At 42.1% G+C, this 27,768-nt stretch overlaps 2 protein-coding genes across 4 annotated transcripts; one reads left to right on the top strand and one right to left on the bottom strand.

Annotated features, from left to right (window-relative positions):
* Positions 1-2,977: 2,977 nt before the first annotated feature.
* On the top strand, positions 2,978-6,506 carry PDC (phosducin). The gene is made up of 3 exons (XM_062497594.1): positions 2,978-3,053; positions 4,749-4,909; positions 5,982-6,506. Exons 1-3 carry the CDS (start codon positions 2,993-2,995, stop codon positions 6,504-6,506), a joined length of 747 nt encoding a protein of 248 aa, XP_062353578.1. The 5' UTR covers positions 2,978-2,992.
* A 4,511-nt stretch (positions 6,507-11,017) lies between these two features.
* ODR4 (odr-4 GPCR localization factor homolog) lies at positions 11,018-27,737 on the bottom strand. Of its 3 annotated transcripts, none has more exons than XM_062497090.1 (14): positions 27,600-27,737; positions 26,482-26,615; positions 26,252-26,383; positions 25,785-25,880; positions 24,553-24,659; positions 22,906-22,942; positions 22,621-22,761; positions 21,976-22,071; positions 21,431-21,496; positions 20,013-20,141; positions 19,224-19,314; positions 18,029-18,214; positions 12,924-13,016; positions 11,018-12,090 (listed from the first exon to the last, which is right to left on the bottom strand). In XM_062497090.1, exons 2-14 carry the CDS (start codon positions 26,578-26,580, stop codon positions 12,023-12,025), a joined length of 1,341 nt encoding a protein of 446 aa, XP_062353074.1. In that variant the 5' UTR covers positions 26,581-26,615; positions 27,600-27,737; the 3' UTR covers positions 11,018-12,022. The 3 variants fall into 3 exon arrangements, with proteins under 3 accessions (XP_062353074.1, XP_062353075.1, XP_062353073.1); XM_062497091.1 differs by having other exon boundaries at positions 27,623-27,645; XM_062497089.1 differs by lacking the exon at positions 27,600-27,737 and adding an exon at positions 27,180-27,199.
* Between the last annotated feature and the right edge of the window lie 31 nt (positions 27,738-27,768).

The following is a 27,768-nucleotide window of genomic DNA, read 5'->3' as shown; positions in this document are numbered from 1 at the left end:
AGCCTGGGATCAGTACCAATGGCAGCTGATGGGCTGGAAGGTCTGTGGATGCTTCCTTAGAACTAGGGGACATAACTAATTCCAGTGATGACATTAATCATCATGTCACCATCACTGCACGTCTTCCTGCTGTGTGACACAACACCATCTTAGGGGACTCTGTGCTCCTACCCAGAGCCAGTTATATATTGGGATTGGGAGAGTGCCCAGTTACATGATTAAAATAAGAAAAAAAAAAAAAAAAAGAAAAAAAGGAAAATAATCAGGTGTAGAGGAGGTTGGGATGGCCAAGGATGGGGCATTCTCCAGGACGCAAGGCCATTCCTGCTGAATCCAATCATCCCCATGAAGTGAATCACTGCCCCTGGAGTCCTGGGCCTAACAATGTTTTCAGACCGACTCAGGTTGATGACCTCAGTCAGGTGACCTTAAAGGAATTTCTAAAAGACAACCCTATCAGTCAACAAATTATGACCCACTTGCACCCACATGAGCCTCTCTCCATGGGGTTGCGGCTCCTGCAAGAGCTGCCATGTGATGCAGAGGAGGGTTCCAGCCACCCCCATGCTGGGCACACCAGGTCCCAGCATACCTGTAGAGGCAAGCAGGTGGCACCTTTTCATCTGACACACTCGTGCTGGGCCATCCTGACCTACTCTGTGACACTCTCTGCTGTGCTGACTCAACCTTACAAATGGACATTTCCTCACAGAGGCACTTGTATAACAACAACCTCCACAGCTGGCAGCACCCACACTTTCCCATTTATTGGGAAGCTCATTTTTAACTTTGGAAAATACTGCTTGCCTGGCACATAAAAGAACACCTCTCACCACCCAAAAGCAACCCCCCAGCCAGCCACATGAGCTCCACCTCAACCCTTGACAAGGATGTGGGAGCATTCCCTGCCTAGGTGATCGCCTGATTTTGCCCACACATGACACACAAGAGCTTCCACTGCACTTTCCTCGAGGAGACCCAGCTCAGCCTGGAACACCTGCCCAGGGACCACCCTGTCCTTGTGCTTTGTCCTCAGCTGCCTGGTTGGGAAACACCTGGCTTGGCCAGCCCCATTCTCCCAGGGCTGAGATAAGAATGACAAGGATTTACAGCCCCACTGAGCTGAAAGGGGAACAGTTTGCATGCCTGGCTCCCAGCTCACAGCCCGACTCAGCCACAGGGACAGGATTAAGCTTTAGGAATTCCCACTCCCAGTCCATGGTCACCCGCCCAGCCTGTGGACCGTCAGGGCTGTTGCCTCGTGCCACACTGCAGAAGAATGGTGAAACACAGCTTTTACACTGTTATGATTCATCTAATCTTCACAGATTTATGGGGCACAATAGATCAGTAACATAAATTTTACAGAGACCTTTCATTTGTTAAGCAATCCATTTCCACCTCTGGGAAGAGAGATGTTTCACTAAAAGCACAGTCAAGTTTTCTGGTTTGAGCCTGCAACTGACTGCTTGAGTTTCATACCCCGTGCTTCTCAACTCAAAGCTCTGAAACAGAAAAGCACTTGGAGAATCAAACCCTCTTGTTCCCCTCAGAACAAAGAAAATCTGCAGCAGTGGCAGCGGCCAGAAGAGCTTATTGTCAATGTCTGTGTAAGGCAAGGGAATGACTTAAAGGTTTGATCCAGCACATATATCTGCTCATCCCTGACATGACAAAGACTCTTAGTTTTGCCTAGTGAGAAAAGATTAGCTTCAGATTTCTATTTCAGAACTGAGGGAATAGCAAGTGATCTGGTAATCTGGATCTATGAAGAGACAACAACCTATCTATAGAGCAACCTAGAGAATTTATACTAATGACACTTAATTCATTACCTGCTTTTCTTCCAAACTTACTGGTAATGTTTCCCACAAGTTTTGACTAATTGTCATGGGTACATGCATGGAACAACTTCTTAGCACATTTGTTAAACAGCTTTAATCCAAATACATCAAGAATCAGATACCTTGTGTCATGCCCAGCCGTTATTCCTCATTATCCCTTGATGGCGCTATGGAAAAACGGAGGCACACACATCACTATTTGTCATTCCAGTCTAACAGCCGAGCAGCCCTTAAATAAGGCAGTCATGACATGAGAACATCTTTGCTACTGTGAAGTCAAACAAAGCTTAACTTAGCACCTGAACAGCTGAAACTAGTCTAGACTTAATGAGAACACTCAAATCACCTGTCTTAAGACTTCTTGCTGCTCTGTAGTGCTGTGGCATCACTGATCTGGGATCATATCCTCCATAGGAACACCCAGAATAAATGTGTTTCTCCATCAAAAATTTTATAAGAGACAAAAAGGGCGTTAGTGAATCACAGTGCCCTGAGAGTGTCATCTAGCTCTGGGTCGCCTGGTTTATGGAAAGGGCAGAACAAGAAGGTGATTTTGATTTATAACCACTATCAGTTTGCTGTTTTGCAACAAACATGGCCCAACCAGCTCTAGGATGTTCAGAGGTCTCTTGCACAACAGGTTCAAATATTTGGCTCCATTTTCTGTATGTGAAATGAGCAATTTGGGCAACCCTTATAAAGAAATACTTACAGCATTTGCAAAACTAATAGGGTCCCAGTTCCAAGACAGATATAAAAATTTAAAAAAAAATTAAAATAATAAAAAGTAAGAAAACACTCAGTACACAGTTCCATGGCAGGAAGTTTTACACCCATTATTTCCCATGATCATGTGACCATGTCCCTGATAATCTCCAGTGACTGGGAAGGAACAGCATAATAAAGGAACCCTCACCTGAGAATCTGGCCAGACACATTTTTAAGAAGACTGACATATATCCCAATTGCTTTCTGTGGGTCAATGACAAGCTCCATAATTACCATGAGTATTTTGATCCTCACTGATACTCACCAGCTACAGGAAATTACACACTGTGCTGTGGTCACTGCAAGTTTATGTCTTTACTATCCTGTTATTAACTGTTCTCCCTTTGTGACTTGCAGCATCTCCTACTCCAGCCACTGAAATGGAAGAAAATGCCAACACCAGCTTGGAAGAAGACTTTGAAGGACAAGCAACACACACAGGCAAGGAAACTAACTGGGTTTTCTTCCCAAAACTAAGTTAACTGTCAGTGTTCACTAGGGAAGACCAGAATTCCTGTTGTTCCAGCGCCCAAACCTCTTGCACAAAAACACAGGTTCCAAAGACAGTGAGAAGGTATTCTGGGGCAAGTGACAGCCCCCATGGAGGGCAGGTAACACCAAACATTGTGTTGCTCCTCAAACTTGAAGCAAAGGGCAAATGCAGGGGACACTTGACAAAGCCACCAAGAGCCATGGCCCAACACAGCTCCTGATGGTTTATTACCTCACTGCTGTGGTTTATTGCTTCACTTTGCTCTCCAGGGGAAGAGAGAAGACAACAAAAGAGCAACAAAACCCACACACCCACGTTAGAATTAGGTGATAACATTTCACTAAAAAGGCAAAATTATTTTTTTCTTCTTACAGAAGGAACAGTCTGTGCTAAAAATGCCCCTTGTGGCAAACACAGCACAGCATTTATAAGCTTTAAAAGAGGTCTCCCTCAAAATGATAATTCCTTTTAATCCAATGCTCAATCACCAGGATTTTTATAAGTACTGACATTGTGTTCAGCTCTACAGCTCCTCCACCCCACTGCCAGGTAACAAGATGCCAATCATTCCCTCCCTCTGCTCTGAGGCTTCCTTTCCTTGGAGCTATGATGAATGCAGTTCTTGCAATAACTCTGGGGTGCTTTCCCAACCACCCTGGCTGATGCAGGCCAAGGTTATGATATATACACAGGTTGGATGTGGGTCTGAGCAACAGAGCTAGTGGAAGGTGTCCCTGCCCATGGCAAGGGGTGAAATGAGATGAGCTTTAAGGTTCCTTCCAACCCAAACCATTCTATGAAAAATACATACATACCTATATACATACATACATATATACATACATACATATAGATATATATATACCTCATCTCACTTTCATCACATCTTCCTTGTCAAAATGAGAGCTGCTTACCTGGCCTTTTCTAAATTTTCCATAGGAAACTTCACCTCTGAAAACACTGAAATATTCTTTGGTTTTGCTTTATAATCTGAGATGAAGATTAAATGTTTGAATTTTGAAAAACAGCACTGGAATTTTTTAACCATTTTTTTCCCCAATTTCAAAACTTAAGCAGTTTAATCAAGCAGCTCCAAAGACCAAGATCTGCATTACAATCAGAATAATCATTTACCTTATGGGTTACTCTTCCAGTGCAACAGGTATTGTTTGGGGTTTTTAAAAATAATCTCAAATGTCCTGCATTCTTAGTTTTACTCTGAGTCCTTATGTTCATTTAATATTTAAATTTTAGCAAATATTTAAATTAATATTTAAATACCCTGTTTATTAAAAAAATCAAATATTTGTCTACAAAATACCATCTTTGGCCAACATGGCAGTTTTATCATGTTTCAACATCCTCATCCATATTAACTGCTCATGTAGTTCACTAAAATTCTTCCAAAGTATCCTGATGGGAACCAGATCACCAAAGTTATCCAGGTGAGAAAAAACCCTCTTTCTATCTTTCTTTCTGGGATACATTGATCTAAAAGCTCTGGTTCTCAGCACTCCTAGAGTTCTTTGGAAAGGGCAAGGACAGATAAACTCAGGCACAGAATGACAAACCAGCAAAGAACATAAATTTCTCAGGAAACCTCTCATTTCAGCCACTTTCTCAACCAACTTAATCTCTCTTAGGGCCCAAAGGTGTGATCAATGACTGGAGGAAGTTCAAATTAGAGAGCGAAGATGGAGATTCCTTACCCCTGAGTAAGAAAGAAATGCTTAGACAAATGTCTTCACCACACAGATCTTTCAGCAGAGATGATAAAGACACCAGAGAGAGATTCTGCCGTAAGGTAAGAGAGGAAAAAGGAATTAACTTTGGCTCCATATAAAACATGCCTCTTTAAAGGTAGAAAATCTTGGATTTTCCACTCAATTTCTGTGTAACTTTCACAATGAAGGCAGAACACATATGCAAAACAATGGAGCTGGGGAGGGGGCTGGAACACCAGGAGTGGCTGAAGGAGCCGGGGAGGCTCAGCCTGGAGAAAAGGAGGCTCAGGGGGAATCTTCTGGCTCTGCACAACTCCTGACAGGAGGGGACAGCCAGGGGCTGGGCTTTGCTCCCAGGGAACGAGAGACAGGATGAGAGGAGATGGCCACAAATTGTTTCAGGGGAGGCTTAGATTGGGTGTCAGGAAAATTTCTTCCCCATAAGGGTGGTCAAACATTGGCTGCCCATGCATTGATGGCCTCACCATTCCTGAAAGGATCCAAAAAACCCAGGAATTTGGTGCTCAGTGACACAGGTTAGGGGTAGATTTGGCAGTGCTGGGTTAATGGTTAGAGTTGATTATCATAGAGGACATTTCCTACCTTAATTAGCAGCTCTGTGATTCTCTTCATCCAGTCCTCTCTCAAGCAAAGGGTAACTTCAGTAAAACCAGCAGCATATTTCACATCTATCACAGCACAGCTTGACCTTTCTTCCTCCCTTCCCTGCCACAATGCTCTATCCTTCGTTAATGCAATGGAAAATTTTTAGGTTTAAAAACCTATTAGTCAGGATAGAGCTCTGAGCCCGAACATCACTCATCACCATCTACTAATTCTGAGACGGGGGGAACCAAATCCCCAATAACACAGGAATTAAACCTGCCCCACTACTGACAAAATTTCCATCAACTCTGAGAGATCTGTAACTTTTTGCCAAATGTGGCCACTGCCTTCAGTATCATCATGTTGACAGGCAAATGTTGAGACAGGATCTTCACCTGTCTCTCAACAAGACCTCCCAGAGCCACTGTAAGGAGCGATGGTTCCTCTGGCTCAGCTTTTGGTGCTCTCCAGACAACAGGTGAGTCTGTCCCCAATCCAGCTCCAAGGGGTTCCCAGTCACTAACCTCCCTCTCTGGATATCCACAGATGAGCATGCAGGAGTACGAGTTGATTCATGCCGCGCAGGAGGACGAAAGCTGCCTACAGCAGTACCGCAAGCGCTGCATGCAGGACATGCACCAGCGACTCAGCTTTGGGCCCAAGTTTGGCTTCCTGTGCGAGCTGCAGAACGGGGAACAGTTCCTGGAGGCCGTGGAGAAAGAGCACAAAACCACCACGGTCATCGTGCACATTTATGAGGACGGCGTCAAGGGCTGCGAGGCCCTCAACAGCAGCCTGACCTGCCTGGCAGCCGAGTACCCCACGGTCAAGTTCTGCAAGATCAAGGCCTCCAGCACGGGGGCCGGGGATCGCTTCTCCAGCAAGGTGCTCCCCTCCCTACTGGTCTACAAGGCGGGGGAGCTCCTGAGCAATTTCATTAGCGTTTCTGAACAGTTCAATGAGGAGTTTTTTGCTGTAGATGTGGAGGCTTTCCTCAATGAGTATGGGCTGCTACCTGAGAGGGAGCTTCCGACACTGGGAAATGGCACGGATGAGCCAGATGTTGAATAACTAGAGTCAGAGCCCTCACTGCCTCCTTTTCCTCTTCATTCAGCTGTAAATGAATGTCAGTAACACCCATCCCACTTAGAGAAGGCTGTCTTTGCTGACTTACTTCTAAAAAATGAAGATATAAAAATTGTTTAACTGTTAGCATGTGAATTTTACTTACAACACATACAGCTGGCAGTCTTGTATATATTTCTATGCCAGCCATGAGTAATAGGAAGAACAGCAGTGATATTTAAGAAATATAGGAAAAACAAATTAAAAATTGAGGGCCCATGCCTGTCTCCACAAAGCACAAGTCCTTCATCTCAGTGGGAACAGGATTAGCCCATCCCTCTGAGCACACAAAAAGCCATCTCCATGCTCTGGAGTTACAGCAAGTCCTGGCTCCTGATTTACTTCTACCAATTTGGCAAGAACAAGGAATTTTAAGGGCAGACAAATAGCCCAAAGTCTTTGCATTCCTAAATGGCTCAAGTATCTAGGGCATTGTTTTATTCCACATTTAATACTCAATACTGATGCAAAGCGAGAAGTTAGATCAGTGCTTCCGTAAGTTTTTCATCCAAAGAGCTGACACAGACATGGCATCAGCTAATTTCAGTTCAACAGTGCTCCCTATGCTGAGCAGCAGCATTTAAAATGCCTGCGAGTTCCTGGAAAAGTATGTTATGCTTATGTAATAACCCTGAATAAAGCTTATCAGCGCTCAAAACCTGCCATTGGAAGCGTGAAATATATTGGTAGTACATAACCTTATCCTTAAAAACTTGTGAAATATTAGTAAGTGCTCACTAGATATTTACTGAAGTCAAAGTTCTAAGTTTTGTTAAAGGGAAGCTGCTGAGAACTACAGTTCTCAGTTTAACAGTCTGACTGAGAAGAAGACATGGGGTAAACTCACTATAAACATTCCTCTCTAATACAAAACATTAGAAGCACTTCAGTGACTTCTGCACACTGGCAAAGCTAAAGGCTGGATTTGACTGGGGATGGAAGTATCTGTATCTTACTAAAATTCTTAAGAGTACAGGTTATCTGATAATATTTGAGATGAACAAAATGTTAAAAAACTTTTTTTTAATTCTTTTTTAGTAACTAACAAAATGCTACTGAATCACTACTTTTATCATTATTTTGCCATGAATGACTATTTTAACAGAGGTCCAGAAACCTCACGTCATGTACACTAAGCAGTACAAATGAAGTTCCTTATCTCTCTTACAATCTTCTCTAACCTGTAAAACAATTCATGACTTTATTACACCAAGACTTCAAACAGTAGGTTCCCAAAACGTCATGATTTCCATGTCGTAAATTGCTGAGTGAGAGATTGTCCCAAGTCTTTCTGATGGAAGTTCAGGGGGAATAAAGCTTTTCCCTTGGAGCAGTCCTCTCTCCTCTTACTGAAGCATGAACTTCACCCCTCAGGTAGTCACCTTCATCCTAACATTTGTCTCTCTTCAGAATATTTGCAGATCTACCATTTGCAGATACACCAAACAGCATAAAAATCCAATGATCTTATAGGAGTTTAGGTAGAAAATACTGACTCTTATCTTTTGTCCATCACAAAAGTAACTCAGTTACCTGAGTAGCAGGATAATATTTCTCTTGCATTTTAATGACATGTTTTGACATGAAAAATTTTTATCCTCTGCACACCAAAAAAATCCCCATGTAAGTTGCAGGAAGTTAACTTCTGTGAGAACTTTCCCTCTTTATCCAACTTGTTTTAAAAGCTATTAGGCTGCATTAGCAGCTTCATCACATAAGCTTCATTTTTTTGAGAACAAGGCTGAAAGCACAAAACCCCAATAGCAACACCACAGAATCTGCACCTGTAGCTACTCTAAGAAGTAAGTTGAAACTTCAATTTAAGAGACAGATTAAACATGCTTAAGCAGGATTTTCTTCAACCTGTAATTAGAAAAAAAACAAAGCCAAAGAACAAACACATGTGGCACCAAGCCTCAACAGAAGCTTATGACTAAAGAAGTTGCAAATAGAATTCTGATCACAGCAGTTATCAGTTTCTACAGGAAAAAACCCAACCTTAAAGACAAAAAGCAAGATTTGACTCGAACATTTATTACTGTATGAAGGGTTTTGAGTAGCAAAGAGTAAATGCCTCAGTAAGCACATGGGAACAGCCTTCCTACTACCCTGGGCTGTGGTTGCTCTTCCTTTTGATTCAAAGTCACAGAGACCCTGAATCCCCAAACATTCTGATGGAGCAGAGGAGGGAACAAATTATCACTGGTGTCACTGCTACTCAGACTGAGAGCAAAGCCTCTGGTAGATGCTAGTGTCCTGCTATCAGCTGGGACAGTTATTTTTCCTCCCAGCAGACGACAGGGCTGTGTTTTGGATTCAGTACAGAATCATTTTGATAAAACATTGATGCTTCAGCTGCTGCTGAGCAGAGCTTTCCCCAAGACAAGGACTCTGCAGTGTCCCAGGCTCTGCCAGCGAGGAGCTGCACCAGAAGCTGGGATGGAGCATGGCCAGGAAAGCAGAACCCCCTGGGCCAGAGGGATATCCCACACCATGGGATGTCATACCCAGTGTGTGAGCAGGGGCAGCTGGCCAGGAGGGGCTGAGGGCTGCTGGGGGACAGGCTGGGCATCAGTGGCTGGGTGGTGAGGGACTGCACTGTCATCACTCACCTGGATGGCTGGTACTCCCCTCTCTCTTTGTTATCTCCCTTTTCATTATTATTCTTACTAATACTATTATACTGTACTTTATTTCAATTATTAAACTGTTCTTATTGCAACCCAACAGTTTAATCTTTGTTCCAACCCTCCTGCCCCTTGCCCCAGAGAAGTGAACAAGCCCTGTCTGGTGCTTCGTTGCCAGCTGGGGTCAAACTATCACAACCTGTCACAACTTTACACACCAAATGCTGCCCTCAGATGTGAGGAATTATAAACCTCAGTGACCAAGACCACTGAGGCTTTTAAAACTTTTAAGACCCCATGGCACAGAAAATAATGATTCTGTAAAACTATTTCATATCATAAATTTTAGAACTGGAAGAATTCTCAATTTTAGAACTTAAGAAAAACCTGATTTTCAGATGTAGAAGTCCAAACCATTCCTCTGCACTCTTACATATTAAAATAAATATCTATCTGCAATCATGGACATGAGCTAACAAAGCTCAGCATCAGCCACAGTGGAGTTTTCTCAGACTGAAAGCTTTGGAGTATTACACAGGTAGGAAAAGGATAAACCTACAAAGAAACCTGAGCTAGAGTTATGCAGTAGTCAGGAAACAGGTCTTGAAAAGGTTGTTTTCCTTTTCTCTTACACACACATTTTAGCCCTCATTTTCTTATGCTATCAGTGGTACAAAATGGTACAAGGATGGGACAAGGAAATCCCCTCTTGGTTAGTTCTGTAACTCTTAGACAAGTGAGAACCTGCTTTCTTCTACATCCACTATATTTCCTCATGTCATGATGACTGGAAGGCTCAATCTCTAGGTACAAGTCAAATTACTCATTTTTTCTTTGACAGGGTTGATTAATTTCTTATTGCACAGATGCTACTTCAACTCTCTCCTATATTATACCTGAAAGCAACTTCTTTCTTTGCCTTCTTCCAAACCCAAATTGGAAAATTAGATCCCTGATACCTACTTAGTTCTAAATAGAAGTATTAATTTGACCATCACCACAAAGAAAAGGATCATTTACTAAGCACTGAATAAACTTGCAGAGAGGAAGAAAAAAGAGGAAGAGTTCTTTGCAAGGGGATCCCTGGAATAATACCTCCCAACAAGCTCTATTTTTGACACCACAAGTACTAAATAAGAACTGTAGGAAGAGTGTTTCATGACAATTTTCTTCTCTGGTGTCAGAGATGCTGTACTTTACTTCTGTGGCTGAGTTTTTTGTTACAGACACCTGAAGAATAAGCATTTTGCATTTTACCTCCAAAAGCACACCCTATTCTCAAAAAATGAGAGAGAGCCAAAAGACAGCACCTTTCTACTAATCACATCCCTGTTCCTCCTTCTAACAGAGACTGCAGCAGAACAATTTGCAAACCAACCATATTCTGAAGCATGTTACAGAATTACTCTCATTTTCTGGATAACCCTCAGCCTCCCTTGGATGTCATCCTACCTTCTGATTCCTGCCTATTGATTCTACTCACTGGCATAGAAAAAAAAGCAATTTTAAAACCCACAGCAGCTGAACCCAGTGCCTCCACTACAACACCCACCACTTTCCTCCAGGAGGCCCCACCTGAGCAATGCTGAGCACAGAAGATCAACACTGTCTTTCAAAATATACTTAAAATACTAAAAGCAGCTCTTTTTTCCCAAACATGCAAAAACAGAATACACAGGTGAGGCAGCAGTAGTCAAGACACCTTTCTCAGAGTTGCCTTTAATAAAGATATTCCAGTACATACTTGATTATGCTTTAGAACCAAAGGATTTATTTTTTCTTTGTATTCTACTGCCTTCAAACAAAAAAGAAATTTGCATTGGTATTAAAATGCTTTTATTGTTTTTTCTGTTGTAGTTCAGGTCCAAGTAAGCATCACATTTCATATACAAATTATCTTTATTAGCCTTACCAGAATTCATTTCCTCCTTCCACCTTTCTCATGTCAAGTAAAAATTAAACTGGCCAACATCCCCAGGAGAATCTTTCACAATGGAAAGCTCTTTGTTTATAATCTAAAAATCCTGATTAGCAATAATTTTGATAACTTGCTAGTATCTACAAGATAACCCACAAGGCTTGCCTAGGTGTAACTGTTGCTGAAATAGTTAAAATTCCAAGATAACAATTACTGCATTGGAGCTGGACAGAAAATCCTCATCAGGAGGCACTGATTCAAAGGCAGCAGCATACACACAGCTCAGCAATGCCATGCATTTCATTGATTTCTGAGTTCCCCAGTCTTGAACCAAGCTATTTACAGGCTGCCTTGATCTAGTCTTGAAACTTTTAGAAACCATCTGTATGCATTTTATGCTAGTTAGCCAGTATTATCTAAAACAATGCATATGGTGAAATGCTGGCTTCACTAAAACTAATTTTCCCCCAATTAATTGCAATAAAATAAGATTTCTCTTAGCTAAGGAACCCTTAAAGCAGGAATTGTCATACAAGGTCTTTATGCAGGTTTTCCCAATACCAGGAGCATTTTGCATTAAAGGAGCTAGGAGGAAGAAAATGAAGGTTCTATATTTATTTAAGGGACCTCCCCAGAAAATACTATCATTTTTCATTTATACAGAGCAACAGGGTTAGTTTTTTGTAAACCTGATTCACCCTCTACTTGGATTCTCTAAGTGCATACTTCTGCTTGATCTAGGAAATGTATGATGGAACAAGGAACTGAATCTACCATTACAGTTTACATTGCACATTTACCTGGTGAGATTTAGGCAACAGTTCTTAATTACTAATATATTAACCACAGCTAGTTCCATCTTGTGAACAGCCAACACCTCCCAGGAGCTGTGGTGTCTGGAGTTTCATCACTGGAGATCAATCACTGAAGTAGTTGAAGGAGAAAATCGATGCCAGGACTGCGACAGCAGCTGCCATGACCAGCCCTAAATCCAGAGGGAACAGGCAGTGAGGGAAGGGCTGCACAACCAGCCCTAAATCCAGAGGGAACAGGCAGTGAGGGAAGGGCTGCACAACCAGCCCTAAATCCAGAGGGAACAGGCAGTGAGGGAAGGGCTGCACAACCAGCCCTAAATCCAGAGGGAAGAGGCAGTGAGGGAAGGGCTGCACAACCAGCCCTAAATCCAGAGGGAACAGGCAGTGAGGGAAGGGCTGCACAACCAGCCCTAAATCCAGAGGGAACAGGCAGTGAGGGAAGGGCTGCACAACCAGCCCTAAATCCAGAGGGAACAGGCAGTGAGGGAAGGGCTGCACAGGCAGTAGCAGGTAGGGAGGGAAGGGTGGGTCAGGGGGAATGAGCACAAGGAGAAACAAAAAGAGCTATCCCAAAAACTACTTTTATCAGCATTCTCATTACTGATGCAGCTGAGGAAACACACAGAAAACCCCGGAACACCTCAGTGATGATGTAAGGGAAAACATTTCTACATTCAAAGCAAACACGTATTTACCGCTCCTATTTAATCTTCCAGTTACTATATTATATTTATAATAATTAATAGAAACCAGAAGTAACTGCTTTGTTGGCTAAAGTGTAACTATTTTGATACAAGGAAACCCAGAACAAAGAGGGCTGCATTAAGTGCAGACAGAGCTGGACAAGGCAGCACCATGGAGAAGCTGCAATGCAAAGGAGTTCTGTGGCTGGTGTTCCCTGAATTCCTGAGCTGAGAATTAGGATGCTGTGGGAGCTAACAGTCCTGAAAGGGCCCACTGCAGGTTCTGGAGTGCCATAGCAAAAATCTGGGAAGGAACATACCCATATTTTGTTGGAGTTTCAACAGCAACTTTGCTTTTGTCAGCTGTGCCTGTTGTGTGTCACTTGGGCTGTCAGTCACTGGGCAAACATCAACTGCATGGAAATCAAGGGAAGACAAGAAAAATTAACAGTTGTGTTTTATAGTGAATTAATGCAAAAGGACAAGAACTTCACATCGACTTTATAAAGTGTATTTATGGTAGAAAAATAACAGTTTATTGCAGTACAAGTGTACAAAAGCAATAGCACATTGCTGAACTACGCTGTATGGATGAAAGGGTAAAACTAAAGAGACAAAACACATTTCAGGAGGAGTTCCTCTTCCAAAACTCATTTTCCAAACCCTGCTTCCAGAGGTAACATTCCCAACCTTCCTTGCATAGCCTGGGAGAATTTGACTACTCGAGAGAGAATCACCAAAAATGTACCATCAAGCACCTTCCAAGATCAAAGGTTCCCTTCAGAGTCATCTGTCCCAAGTTCAGGGTACATGCAAATCCCACTGCCATGAGAGGATGAGCCCAGCAGCATTTCCCTACCCAACACACAAAGATGCATTTTTCCAACCACAGAAGTTTCTTTTTGAAGATCCCCTAAAAATACCCTTTCACAGCAAGCATGGAGGACTCATTCATCTTTAGAATAATTACAAAATCCTTAGTCTGCCCAGCCAGGATGTGAGAGAGCTTGAGTCTATTTCCAGGCAGATAGGACTCAAACCTGTATCTATTTCCTTTGCAAAGATCTCCCTAATCCCTTGGCTATATCCAGCTTGTTAGAGGGGCAGGAAAGAAGGGGATTAATCTCCAGTCCTTCAGCCCAACTTGTCTGAACCACACAGAGCCAGCATGGAACACACCATACACCCCTGAGTGACAAGGCTGCTTGATGATGGTGGTGGGCCAAAGGCCTTCAATTTGCAGCATTCCCATTTCCAGGAATTTGCTAAGACTTGCCAAAAATTTGGATTAAAATTCAGAATCTACGACCACAGGCACCTTCTGTACAAGCAAAGGGTAAGAAAAAGTGTTAGTCATGGCAGTGAGAGCTGGAAGTGTCTGGGAAGAATGGGACAGGCAGGCTCAGATAAAAGAACAAGCCTAACAGACTGTTCAGGAGACAAAGAAACCCCCAGCAGTACCAGATATTGGGGTTTAGAAGGCCATGGGGCACTGATCTGAATAAAAACCGATTTCCATTTCCACAGAGGGGTTGTCCATCAGCAATAAGTCACAAATTACATGCTTGAGTAATAAGGCACATCCTCTGTGTGATTCATATGCAAATGATTCATGAAGTACTTTCTCTGTCATTAGTTATGGTGGAAATGGATAATCTAGATGTGATGGAAAGGTTGTTTCTGTTTAGTCATGGACATAATTGTCTTCAAAATCTCCTTAAGTCAAACTTGCACAAGACCTCTTACACAAAAACACCCAAACTAGGCTTCTAAAGCCTGTCTTTAGGTTTTTTATCCCTAAACCCACCACATTGGTACAGGATGTACAGCAGCAGAAAGATCACTAACTGTCTGATATGAAACTCAACAGGACAATGAGATACATAAAGATATACAGATATTGATTGTTTGGAGATCTCTCTGCAAGCAGCAAATATATGTAAAATCAAGATAACAATATTTCAGAGCAAAGTATGTTTTTTGAAGAGAAATTATATTTGATCATTTCATGATCATGAATCCCACTGGTCCTCAATGAGGCCATGGCTAGATCATTATTTTCTTTGTGCCAAGGAAAACACGCCCTCAGCTGCCTAAAATTTGAGCAGAAATCTTCACCTAGAGTAAAGGCATTATTAATTGTTGCAATACAGGCTTTTCAGTAAGTATCTTAACTAGCACAGAGTTTTGAATTCTGTAAAACATCCCACTTAGGGAAAATATGACTGCATTTCTTTGGCCACCTCTGAAGTCTAGCTCCAGCAAGCTCCTTTCTGCTGTATATGTGATGAGCAGGTAGGACTGCCTGTGCCCTCTAACTTGAGGTTTCTTTGCATCTCCCTTTGCTGAGGGGACCTTTGGAAGCTGCACATCACAGCAGCTGTACATTCCTCACCTGCTCAGAGGGGAAAAAAAAAAAAGACAAAGGGAAAAAGCAAAAAGAACCACCCTTGAGCTATTTAGTTACCACAGATTTTTATGCTGTCACATTCTGGAAGATTTGCACGTGGGGCAGCAAAATCACACAAAAGGGTTTTCATAGCAGATGTTTTCTAGCACCACTTAGATGAATCCTTAATTCTTCAGTCTCCTAACCAAGATGGGGAAGTGATTACCACTGCTGAAGTCTTATTTCTGTCTATCCACTCAGGGTATTTAACAGCCCATCCCCTGCACCAACGAGGAGCAGGGATATAGTAAAGCCAATCAGAAATGCAGAGCTTTCAGTGGCCTGTATTAGAGCACTAAATACCTTGAAATTACAGTGTTAGAGCTATTTAAGGCTTTCATTTATAAATACCTCGGGGTTTACTTTCTGTTTTCCACATACCAATTTTAAAGCATGACCCAGTGGTGTCCCCACTGAAGAACTGTAGGAGTCAAGAGACAAACTACAGGAGACAGCAGGAGAGCCCAAGTTCAGTAAACACACAAAGCTGACCTCAAAAATTCATGTTTTGACTAAAAGCTGCTTAAAAAATAAATCTTTTGCCTATACTGATTAGATCCTCTTTTTCTAAAGTGTGAATTTTAAAGTGCAACAAACCCCCAAATTATTTCAAATGCTTCTTGTGTTCTTGAATTTTAGAGAATTACTTTTATCAGCAAAAAATTATTTTTATCAGTTTCCCAAGAACCTCAGTATGAACAGCATTTCCAGTTAATTCGAGATAGGTGCCTCAGACCACAGGAACTGTGACACAAACAGAAAGGCTGATGACAAAATTCCACACAAACCAATTACTAAATATTGACTATTATTAACAAAGTTAGAGCTAAGCTTTGAGAAACAACAGATGCTTCACAAGTCAAAATAATGTACTGGAAAAGTCTTTGCACAAGAGAAACAACAAACTCTCATTACAGCACAAAAAACATGTTCACAGCAATACTTAGACATTTCATACCAAAACAATAAAAATCAAATCCTATCATTAATGGGGGTTTGCTTTCAGAATGCAGAATACTTTGTATGCATTTAACAGGACTCTTTCTAAAATTACCTTCCTGTCTAATAAAAGTGTATAAATAACTTTTAATAAACCACAAGCGACTGATGCCTCAACATTAATTATCAGAATGAACAGTGCTGTGCTGACAGCATCACTGATATCACTGCTATTAACAGAGTCCATTCCATGAACAAACTTTATGGTGGTCACCAGGACAAGGCCAGGCTTTCCCAAAATCCCCTTGCATGTTTTTTTCCTCTCTTCTTCTATGCACTTATTTTAATTTGTGGGTTTGGCGTTTTTTTAAAAGAAAATACACACCTATTTTAATTTGCTTTTCTTTAAAAAAAAAAGGAATATAAATCCCCCCCAGTTAGCTCTATAAGCAGCAGACTACAAGGACACCCAGGCTCCTTTTGTGGCCATCACTTCACACCTATTGTTGGCTTTAATCATTGGGATGCCCTGCTGTGAGTAGAAAGGTGTTTCCTTCCTACCTGCAGCTCATGCAGCCTTACATTAGCAATAAAGCTGAACTGAATCATCACCTCTCTCCTCCCACACCTCTCTCCACTGCTACAACAATACTCATTTGCTTTTCTAAGCTACACTGATTCCTTAAAGCTCAGTAGTAATTAGTTTCAAGAGTATTAAAGTTACTCTAATAATGCCAGAGATTTTTATTGGCTTTCCTGTTTTCCTTGAGGTTCCTGTACACCTCTTACTCCTCAAAAGGATGAGTCAGTTCACAGCTAACAGGTCTAATTAAAGCCTAAGGGGAGCTGATTCATTTAGAAAGACAAGAATTTATGGTTAGCTCTGAAATTAGGCAACTCCAACTTGTAACTCCCTCCAAGTTAACATGTAAGTCAAAGAGAATATCAATACTCTCAGTTCACCCTGCACTTTGGTTATATTGCCCAATTTTTGTCCCTAAATACCAACATCAAAAAGTGTTCATAGTTCTTATGTGAGAATTAGTGTTGGATTTTTTACTTATTTAAATTCTAAAACTGGAACCTGCAGCTCATACCCATGTTGATGGGGGGGGGGGGGGGGGGGGAGGGGGTGGGGAAAGGGGAGTAAAATTCCTTCCAAAAGGCCACAGGAAATGTTTTAGGTGCATTTCAATATCATATTTGAATTCTGCATTGAAATCAACATTGCAAGGGAAAGAAGAATCCAGTAACTGGATTATGGCAAAATATCTGTATTAAAGGAAATATAGCAGTCTCATAATCAGACAATAAACTTGTAAGACATTCAGTAAAAAATGAAAAGTGCTCTCAATTTTGTTTCCATTCTGGGTGAACCACAAATCTTCAGGTTTGGGTACTGCATTTGGTACATAAATTAAAACACTCAAAATAAAGAAAGGGATTTGGTGTTTTTTAAAACATCAGGTTTAGCATGAAAACTTCCTGAAAGACAGATTAGACTATATTAATGTTTTGCTTGAAGAATTTTTAAAGTGTGTTAATTCCATAGTGAAAAAACAGTAGATTTGACTAAATCACTCAACTTATTCTAACTTGTCTCGAAACTACTTAGCACTAAAAAGATTAACTACTGAAAGTGTAAATATAAATATTCATATAAAAAAATAAAGCCCTAGAGGGTGTTTTTTAAGAGTTTATTTGTCAATAAAGGATCCCCTCTAATTCATGAGCAGAGTGGCACATGCAAACCTCAGTTAACCAACTCTTCATGTTTCTACAGCAGCCCCCGGGCTGCAGCCATGGCCACACTGAAAAAACAAAATATTTGAGGGGAAAAAGAGAAGCCTGTTTCAAGAAACACAATGCCATTTTCCACAATGTATTTAAGCTGTAATGAATTGTTATAAATCCTTAGAGTTGCATATGAAGTAAGTTGACTTTAGGCATATTCATATCTGGATAAAACTGGTCTATGTCATTAGCCAGCATTTTCCTAGCCCCTGACCCAGCTTGCCCTGGTTCTCAGATATTTACCTGTGCTAATGTCCTCAGCTATGTGCATATCTTCAGCTTGCACAGGCTGATCCAACATCTCCACAAAACGTTCCTGGATTTCTCCAGCAGCCTCATCACCAAACTTATAATCACAGAGCATCACAATAGATCCAGGAACTGGAACAAACAGTCTCTGAGGCAAGACATGATATTCCCTCCCAGAATCTAAAAGGAAAAGAGGCAGAAATACCATCCCAATAAAAGCCTTGACAATTATGATAAGATTCCTCCATAATCTCTGAGCATAAGATAAAGTCATTGCAAAAGAAGACCTCAAGGTCTCTGTGTAGAAACCCTGCTCTCAGGCATACCTGGTTTAGTTGGCTGCTATTATATGGATTTATGTTCTTACAATATTAGTCTCTCCAGAAATACCCAGGGCAGCTCCAAAACAGACCATAAACGCAAAGCAGAGCTTTTGTCCTGTTTGGAATGACTTGCAGGACGGATCTGGGAGAACCTGCAGGTAAGAGCTCCCAAAGGAGCAGGATTTCACCAGCACAAAGGATTGCAGAGCTGCCACACTCAGAGCCACAAAGCTCGGGTGCCACCTAGAGAGTTCACTGAGAACTACGGGCAATGGAAAAGGCTCTCTCTGCCCAAGATACTCCCATTGATTTGTCAATTAACTCTTCTTTGGTGTAAACACAACAACAAGACAAGGACACCACTGCACTGACTTAAAGGAGTGTAAAGAGTCCCGGCATGAGCTCAGAGATCTGGTATCTATCAAGTTTTAATACACTTCAATATTAATAGGAACAGCATACATGGATTTAAAGAATGAAAATAGAAACAAAAATTTAAAGTGTTCAAGGTACAGTTGGAACTTCAGAGACAAGAGTTTCAACTACAGAAGTTTTAAAAATCACAACATTTCCAATGAGTCAGGAAGAAGCTGGGATTGCATTTTGTGGTCACAGGAACTGAACACAAACATGGTACAAAAGCTGCGATGCCAAAGGACACAAACTTAACCAAAAAAATTTCAGAATTAAGAAAAAGTCAAGGCTGACAAGTAGCAATTATACCTTTTACTTTTTATTCTGCTCTAACCATACTGAAACTTCACTATAACAAAATTTTCTACAACAAACAAAATTCACTGCAAATAAAAGCTGGTGGGTTGTGGGTTTTTTTGTTGTTTGGTTGGGGTTTTTTGTTTATTTCTTACTTTTTTTCTGAGGTCCTTCATTTAAAATCAGATCTTCAAACAGTATTTCACACCGATCACTCAACGTATTTATTATGTCTCTTTTCAAAGCCTGCAAGGACACAGTAAAACCATCAGGAATATCAAAGCTATTTGCAAAGCTTTTAACCAGGAAGAAATAATCAAAGAAGCCCCATACATTAAATCCACGATGAAAGAATAGTTTTTTTCCCCAGAAAAATAAAACCAGTGTGAATTTTCAAACTAATAAATAATAATTAATTAATAAAGAGAAGCTAACACCAAAAGAATTGGTATCAAGAGCGAAAACCACAAAACATAAATGAAAAGCTGAGGAAAGTCTGAGGATTGTTAAGATAAGAACTGAAAACCTCTAGATATTTATCAGTAAACAAAAATAATCACGAGGCATTGACTCAGTGAGGGAAAAAAATAAATTACTGAGCAAGCAGATCTGAACTTCATCTCTACAAATAAAATAGCATATTTATATTATACGTATTATGTATATAATAATATGTAGTCTGCAACTTTTTTTAAAGAGAATTCTTCAAAGCCTAATCCCTTGAACAATTTGTGTAAATACTCCCCAGAGCCCAACCTTACCCACAGCACACATATCCTCTAGAAGAGAAAAACTAACTAACCCCACATGGATGGTTTCTAAAATAATCCCACTTCCAACATTTGTGACCCCAGTTTAAACCATTCTGGCAAAGAAAACCCAGTATGCCAAGTCCCACGTATTTCAGAAGATTGTTTTTGATGGACTAAGACCCTGCTCAGTACCTGAATGGCTTCTTTAACCTTGGGCTTGTTGCTGTGGATGTAGGCCCTGCATTTCACAGCTCCCCGGAGGTTTATGGAGCCACTGCACACTTGCACTGTTGCCGTGGACCTGGCGCTCGTGCCCTGGCACTGAAGAACAAACACATCCACTTTTATGCCAGGCACAGGCACTTGCAGCAGTCACTAAAACCAGAACCAGCAAACCGAGAGGAGGTGTTCACACACAACCTGTTTCCCTCATCACGTATTTTCTTTTAGTTATTTATTTGATTAGGTAAGACTGGAAATCTCTTTCCTACTATGGAAAATGTGTTTCTCTCTCCTGGTGTTTCAAACACTTGTGTCTATGAGATTTTAAAACTTTCCAGGCTCGTGGCAAATAACAGTATTGCAACTACAAATCTTTTTCAGACTTTAAACAATGAAGTTTTCATGTTTGCCATAATCAGTGTAACCCAGGGTGTGCTGAGAGTCATTCCATCACTCAGTACCAAACTATACACATGGTCACACTGAGAGCTGCATCAAACTGTTGCCTAGAAATGCTCTCCCTAATCACCACAACGAGCGTGAGCATGAAGCATTCCAGGACAACATCTGGAAACACTGGGATGCACGACTTCCACACCAACTACAAAAACCATTCCTGCCAAAAAAAAAAGTTTTCCTCTCCCTGAAGCCACTAAGTTTAATACAATAGACAGTAGCAACAAAAGAAGCTGAGATACTCATGGAGTCTTTAAAATGGCATTGGAAACACTTCTAGTTTTGCTGAACGTAACTTTCGAGAATCCAAGAACCACCTGACAAAATGCAGAAGGCTATGAAACAATGCCTGGACACATTTGGACTTCAGGACCTACACTGGGGCACCAGATACACAGTTCTTCACAACTCTCATAGGGAAGAAACTCCTGACAGAGATCCAGCAGTTCCAGATGATGATTCAGCTCACGGGATCTGTACCTTAATCCAGAGCTGGCAGCTGAGCTTCTGACAAAAGCATCCAAGTGAATGTCCAAGCTAGCCAGGGCAAGCTATGGAATGGAATGTGGGGGTGACTACGAACTTCAGATGCAAAGTCACTTGAAATCAATGTACACGGGTTCATACAAGTATCCTACTACCACAGGAATAAAACACAGGACATCTTTTCCATAACCTGTTTTCTAGTCTTTCAGTTATACTATGCAATTCATGGACAACATGTTTATCACACCACAAGAATTTCTAAAAGCACAAAATAAGGAGATCTGTTGACAATCAGTTTCACATTTAATACCCAGGTCAGAAAAAAAGTCTTATGAAAAAGTGAACAAGATTTCTAGACAGTAATTCAGAACCTTCTTATTTTATTTTTTTGCTTTACTTTATAATTTAAAGGTAAGCTGATAATTTGCAAACCACTAAAAACTTACCAGCTGTGTCAGAACCTTGATATCAGAAAACTGAGTGCTGGGCTGAGTAGTTCCTCTGAACTTTTTCTGAGGGGGAAAAAAATTCTTGGTGTCATGAAACAGGAAAAAAAAGTCCCTGAAGCAGTCTCCTCTCACTATGGCATAGCATGTTCCCTAGTTTATAGCCTTCGAGAGAGAAAAATAGCACTTAGAAACCAACCACAATAGAACTACAAAACTAAAAGGAGAGATGAATGCATCAGCTAACGAGGTGACAGATGTAGGTCTTTGAAATGTCATCACCCACATTCACACCGAACTCCCTGCTCTTTAATAGGAACATTTCAGTCACTTCACACATTATTACTGCATTCACACTGCTCGAGGAGGAAGAGGCAATGTGCAGGAATGGAGCTGAGAACAGGAGCAGTTCTGTGTATTGGTTACTGGAACAGACAATTAGATCAACAAATACTGCACAGGAGATGTCTCAGTCAATGCTTTATCACACAGAGGCTCCAACCATACATCCATTACAGCTCAAGTCCTCCTTGTTTGGTACTCACCTGTCCTTCCAGCAGATCTGTATCCTCATCTTTAATTTGGCCATTGATCAGAAAAACACTGTCTTCGATCTGTTTTGACCATCGGTTTAACCCATTCTTTAAAGTAAGTGAAAACAAAACAAAACAAAACATCACAAGAAAAAGGAAAGAATTTCACTGAAGGGCTGGACAGTACCATGCTGAAATTTATAGAAGTGTATGTTTTAACAGTTACTCAGAGGGTTTCAAAGTCTCTGAAAAACCTATGTTTTTCCAAAGGTAAACCTCAGAAGAAATTAAAGAACAAGCACTGCAAAATATTGAAGTGCAACCCCAGGGATTTGGGGGTTGTAGAGAAGGTTGCAGTTCACTAAAAGTCAACTCACAGCAAAAGCACCTCATAGCCCTGCACGAATTGGGTGGAACCTTTCACCAGGTGAAGCACCAGAGATGTTACCTGGGATACTCATGACAATTACTATGTACATTTGAACAAAGGAAACTTCTCACTGAGCACAGCAGAAGAGTTACACTTAAAAGAGGAAAAATTGCTAAATACTCTCAACTGATTAGTCCTACTCCTCTCCTGCACTGTTCAACTCTTTCTCTCTCATTTAATTTTCATCAGAAAAATGAGTGTGGTTACTGGTGCAGGCAGTGAGTTACCTTGGTATTCTTCTCCAGGTCATGGTTGGGGGAAGTAGCAAGAAGTGGAATGTGGATGTTCACATTTACAGTGCAGCTCAAAGCTACCCAGGAAGCAGTCAGAGCACTCTGGTATTTCCAGTCTGCTGGTTTAGCTGAGCTCTGAGAGCAGAAAAGAAAAGCCATAAAGCATCTATGAAAAGCCATAAAGCATCTATCCGAAGCACTATACTGAGGATTTTTTTGGGTTTTAGCATTATTTGCCATGCATTAAAAGCTGCATGTGACACAGCAGGAAGAGCTTACCTTTGGGTCCTGCACATCATAGGTTCGGCAAACTACTCTGTGCTACTTAAAGAAAAAGATCCAGTGAAAAGCAAGGGAACAACTAAGAACAATTCACAGTTAACTTAGTCCTCTACTAAACTTCCTTATCGAGCTAATTTATGCTCTGGAGCAAGTCCTCACCTTTCATCAGTGTAAAAAATGGGAAAACATTCGCCCATAATCTCCAACTACCACAGTGATGCTGTGCCCAGCTCTTACAAACAAATTAAGATCAATATGTACTGACAGGAGAAGCACCAAGACACCAATTTGTAATTTGTCCTCATCTCCCTCTCCTCTTACAGAAAAATCCTTGCTTTCTCTCCTGGTGTTACCAACATATTGGGGGTTAGGTTTCTTTTCTTTTGTTCCTTCTTGCCTATAAAATTTTTCCCACGAGTTGCTGGGAAATGCTGACTGCTGGTACTTATGGGTATTGAGAAAAGGAAGGGTTGGCTGGGCCCAGGTGAAAGGAGGGCAGGGGACAGCTGCGGGCTTGCTGGCTCTGCGGCTTCAGAGGAAACGCTGGGGAGCTGCTGCTGCTTGGGGAAAGGAATTCCCATAAACCGGGGCTGCTGCTGCTGCTTCTCCTCCTCCTCCTCCTTCCGTGGGGTGAGCCTCTGCTGGTGAGAGCAGCCACTGAAGCGAGACCTGATGATCACCTGCCTCACTAGCAGAGGGACTATCCCCATGCGCTGGTGTTCCCGGGAATCCCGAGCCTGCCTCTCCCTGCCCTGCTCGGACGGGGCTGCCGCTGCCCGTCCCCGCCGCTGCTCCGGGTTTCTCCGCGCTGCAGCCCCGCACCTCCCGAACTGCTGGCACTTCCCGCAGTTCCAGCTACAGCCGCCGAGCTTCTGATACACCTCGTCCACCAGCCCGGGTTCTTTGGCTCGTTCCTGCTGTCTCAGCTCAGTGCTCCTCGGGCTCCTGCTGGGGCACTGGGATCGACTGTCCCAGGGTTTGTGGAGCAAAGCCTCCCCCTCCCTCCTTTCCCATCTTGGCTGAGAAGGCTGTCACGGGGTCCCAGCTTCTGTTTGTTCTTAATGCCATTGCTGTGGTTTGTTTGCCTTGTTATACATACTAGTAAAGTACTGGTATTCCTTTCCTTGTATCTTTGCCTGAGAGTTCCTTAATTTCAAAATGCCAATAATTCAAAGGGAGGGTGTTTACATTCTCCATTCCAAGGGAGGCTCCTGACTTCTCTAGCAGACACCCATCTTTCAAACCAAGACACAACAGCTCCTGCATTCTGCTGCGGCTCTAGTATTGATCCCACAGGCCTGCTGTGGGGTTCCATGCAAGCACCACTGGCAACTGCAAATTCAGATGCCAAAGAGTAATTTAGGTAGTGTTTTTCAGTTTATGAAAGTCGAGACTGACTGGGAAAGGTGTAACTTGATGCTATCACACACACAGACCCCATAAGAAAAGGTGGAAATTTTGCAAGGACAAGAGGGTCAATAGTCTTAACCATGGCTAATCAGAAACCTTCATTATTTCAACTTATACATGTCTAGCTAAACTTACACAGCCTCCTCACCCCTAATTCTTATTTATTCAGCAGTAACTGGATAAAAGAGGTTGGGGTAGAAGCCTCAATCCATAAACCTTGCTCATAAAGGATACTTTTTTGTAGCAGAACAGATTTGAAGTGCTGCTCTGTCTGAGACCTCCTCCTCATCAGGTTTCCAGAGCCTTCTTTTACTCAAGGACTTTTCCACTGAGAATATTAGCTGAAGACCAAAAATATATTGAAGAAATATACACTGTAATTCCTGGAAAACAGTCTTGTACTAAAATTTTAAGTAAGTCCAAGCAATATCAAATTATGCATAAGCAGGAAACACAGCTTACATGTCACCAAAATGTCATGTTAAAAGAACATTCTGCAGGGATTCAGAAGCACTTTCCCCCAAACTGAAAGAGGCTTGTGAACTCTTAATTTAGCTCCCTTATAAACCAAAGCAAGTATACACATTCACGTGTCCAGCCTGTATGCTTCTGCCCTTACAGACATGTTACAGTTTGTACTTATCAGCTAGGTCAGGAAGGCTGTTCAAAATAGCTACTAATGATAAAAACAAATCCCCCCCAATTTTTAATTCAGCAATCACTGATCATCTGGACACAGCTGACCTTTTAGGCAGCTACCAGTTTTATTAGGCACAACTGAGATGCAATTACACTGAACTGCCAAAACTGACTCTTGGATCTCAGACTGACAAACCTGCTCATGGTTAAAACACTCACCATGATTATGTTAGAAAAATGATAAAATGAACATACAGTTCCAGAAAAGAAATCAAATATGGAAGTAGATACCCTAATACTGTATCAAAAATGCATTTTTAGTCTATCACATAGTTCTGAGTATGTTTACAATTTAATTCCACACCCCTAAATCAAGTGCACACATTCTAGACAAGATCTTTCTCTTAAAGGAACCAGAATTATCGATTTTTCACTACTGTAAACACCTCTAAACGCAGTGATTCATTCAGACAAGGAAAGCTAACATGTTAACATCACTAGCACACGTGTCACAAGGATATATCTTAATATAAACCTTGAGGATGTTTTCTCTAAGCCAGAATTCAGAAGCCACATTCTGAGTAAATACAGATGAACACAGTAAATAGAAATTCAGATTTACTATTGCAGTAACAAACAGGAGGTTAACAAATAGTGTCCCACAGGACAGGGATTTCTGAGGGTCCAGTCTCAAACCCACACATCAAAGCACAACACTTGTGAAATAACACAACAAAAGAACTGTAATTTAGTCAAGTCAGTAACAGAAAATTGCTCACACACACAGCTAAAGGTGCTGGTGTCCTTCGAGCAGGAACTCCGCTTACCTTGCGCAAAGCATTCTGACCATCTTTTGCCAGCTCTGGAGTTGCAATCATAAACACACCAAGAACCAGCAACCCTCCAGGGAGCATTCTGGACACCTTGAAAATGAACATTTATTAATAGGATTGGCAATCTAGAGAACATGTAACTCGAGATATCAAAAACCACTGGTGAGACAAGTCTGCACCAAGAGCAGAAGTGAACTAAGGGAGACTGGTTTTCCCTCTCCATGCAGGAACGCATCCTGCAAGTGTTCTCCCTTCAGTAACTTCAAGTGTCCTTTCATCAAAAAACCTGCAAACTATAAGGGTACTTCTGGTTTAAAACATCTCTGCCCAGCGTGGTTAGGAAGGCTGTATCACTTTAAGAAAGGGGCTTAAGATGACACAAGTGCTGAGATCTTTTGTGTCCATCTTTTTTCCCTCCTATTCCAACGACCCCTTTGTCACCTCCCAGGGTGAGTTCTCACCTGACTGGCGTGTGTGGTGATCCACTCCTCATCCAGGGATGCCAGCTTGGGAGGGCCCACACTCTCCTCCTGCTGCTGCTCCTTGGGAGGGGTTCGCACAGCCCGAATTACATAGTCCCGTTGTGGGGAACACTTGCCAAAACATCAACAGAGGCAAAGACACCTTGAGACTAGTGAACAGGGGTTTTCCCAATCCACAGGAATGAATGGAAGGACAATTCCACACTTACCTGCCCTATCAACAGGCCAGTAACATATGGCTTCACCTTTGTGCTGAGCTCTGTCAGGTACTGCCCAATACCTTCCTCAACAAGGTAAGTTCTACCCATGGCTCCAGGTTTAAGTGAGGTGCTGTAGTTCCAACCTACAAAACCCACAATGCATAAAGTGAAAGAAGGTATGTACACTGCAATGGGTACAGAACAAGTCTCGCATAAAGATCCTTTAAAACTGTTTGATTGAAAAATCTCTGCAAGGTCATTGAGTCCAACCATTCCCTCAAACCCACCACTGGCCCATGTCACCAAATGCTACATCACGTGGCTTTTAAACCTCTACAGGGATGGGGACTCCATCTCTGACCTGAGCAGCTGTGCCAGAGCTGGACAGCTCCTTCAGTGAAGAAACTTTCCCCATGTCCAGCATGAACCTTCCTGGCACAGCTTGAGGCTGTTCCCTCTTACCTGTCCCTGTTCTTGGGATCAGAGCCTGATCCCCCTGGCTGCCCCCTCCTATCAGGGAGTTGTGCAGAACCAGGTCTCCCCTGAGCCTCCTTTTCTTCAGATTGACCCCTCCAGCTCCCTCAGCCCCTTCCCCAGCTCTGTTCCCCTCCTTGGACATGCTCCAGCCCCCCCATGTCTTTCTCATCATGAGGGGCCCAACACTGAACCCAGAATTCGAATTTTGAAATGCCTTCAAGAAACCTTACCTTGCTGCATGATACTTCTGAAGGATGTGCTGTTTCATTCACCCAGACACTTGCTAAATGTGTATTTGAACATGCCCTACACCACTTCCATCCCAATTCCCGAGCACTCAAAGCACAGCATCTGTCGACGTTATAATGAGATGCCTTTGCAGATATCCCCCTCCAGAATCCAGGACATGGGGCTGCCACAGACTTCCCTCCCTCCCTTCCTTTAGTGCTGGTCTGAAAATCCCTTTAAGTCTGGAAAGCTCTCCAAAATTGAATTAAGCATTAAAAAGCTGAAGCCCAAAAGCACAGGGTGAGGAAGCAAAGGGCAACCTAAACCTCCACAGGGAAGGTGCTCACACAATTCAACTCATGCCCCCACAGCCGGGTCCCCACAAGCCGGACTCAGCACTCCCAGATCCCCGGGTTCAGCACCTGCACATCCCTGGGATCAGTACCTCCAGACCGCCAGGACTAAGAACCTGCACATCCCGGGATCCACACGTTCACACCGCCAATTTCGGCAGCTGCCCGAGCCTCAGCTAAGCACTGAGGTGGCCAGGCTACGTCATCGGTAAGCACCACGGCGCAGGGAGATGACGCA

Source organism: Cinclus cinclus, chromosome 8, assembly GCF_963662255.1.
Source record: "Cinclus cinclus chromosome 8, bCinCin1.1, whole genome shotgun sequence".
Classification (NCBI taxonomy): Eukaryota; Metazoa; Chordata; class Aves; order Passeriformes; family Cinclidae; genus Cinclus; species Cinclus cinclus.
The sequence above is the reverse complement of the archived record's forward strand: the minus strand, read 5'-3'. Positions and strand labels throughout refer to the sequence as shown.

Bases quoted from the DNA above. Each gene is read 5' to 3' on its own strand.
- PDC (XM_062497594.1), top strand. From the start codon at position 2,993: ATGGAAGAAAATGCCAACACCAGCTTGGAAGAAGACTTTGAAGGACAA. The intron at 3,054-4,748 runs GCAAGGAAACTA...AATCTCTCTTAG, and splicing joins AGGACAAGCAACACACACAG to GGCCCAAAGGTGTGATCAAT. The intron at 4,910-5,981 runs GTAAGAGAGGAA...GGATATCCACAG, and splicing joins GAGAGAGATTCTGCCGTAAG to ATGAGCATGCAGGAGTACGA.
- ODR4 (XM_062497089.1), bottom strand. The intron at 26,384-26,481 runs GTAAGTGTGGAA...TGTTTTGGCAAG, and splicing joins CTGGCCTGTTGATAGGGCAG to TGTTCCCCACAACGGGACTA. The intron at 19,315-20,012 runs GTACTGAGCAGG...GTGTCCTTGCAG, and splicing joins AGGTTAAAGAAGCCATTCAG to GCTTTGAAAAGAGACATAAT.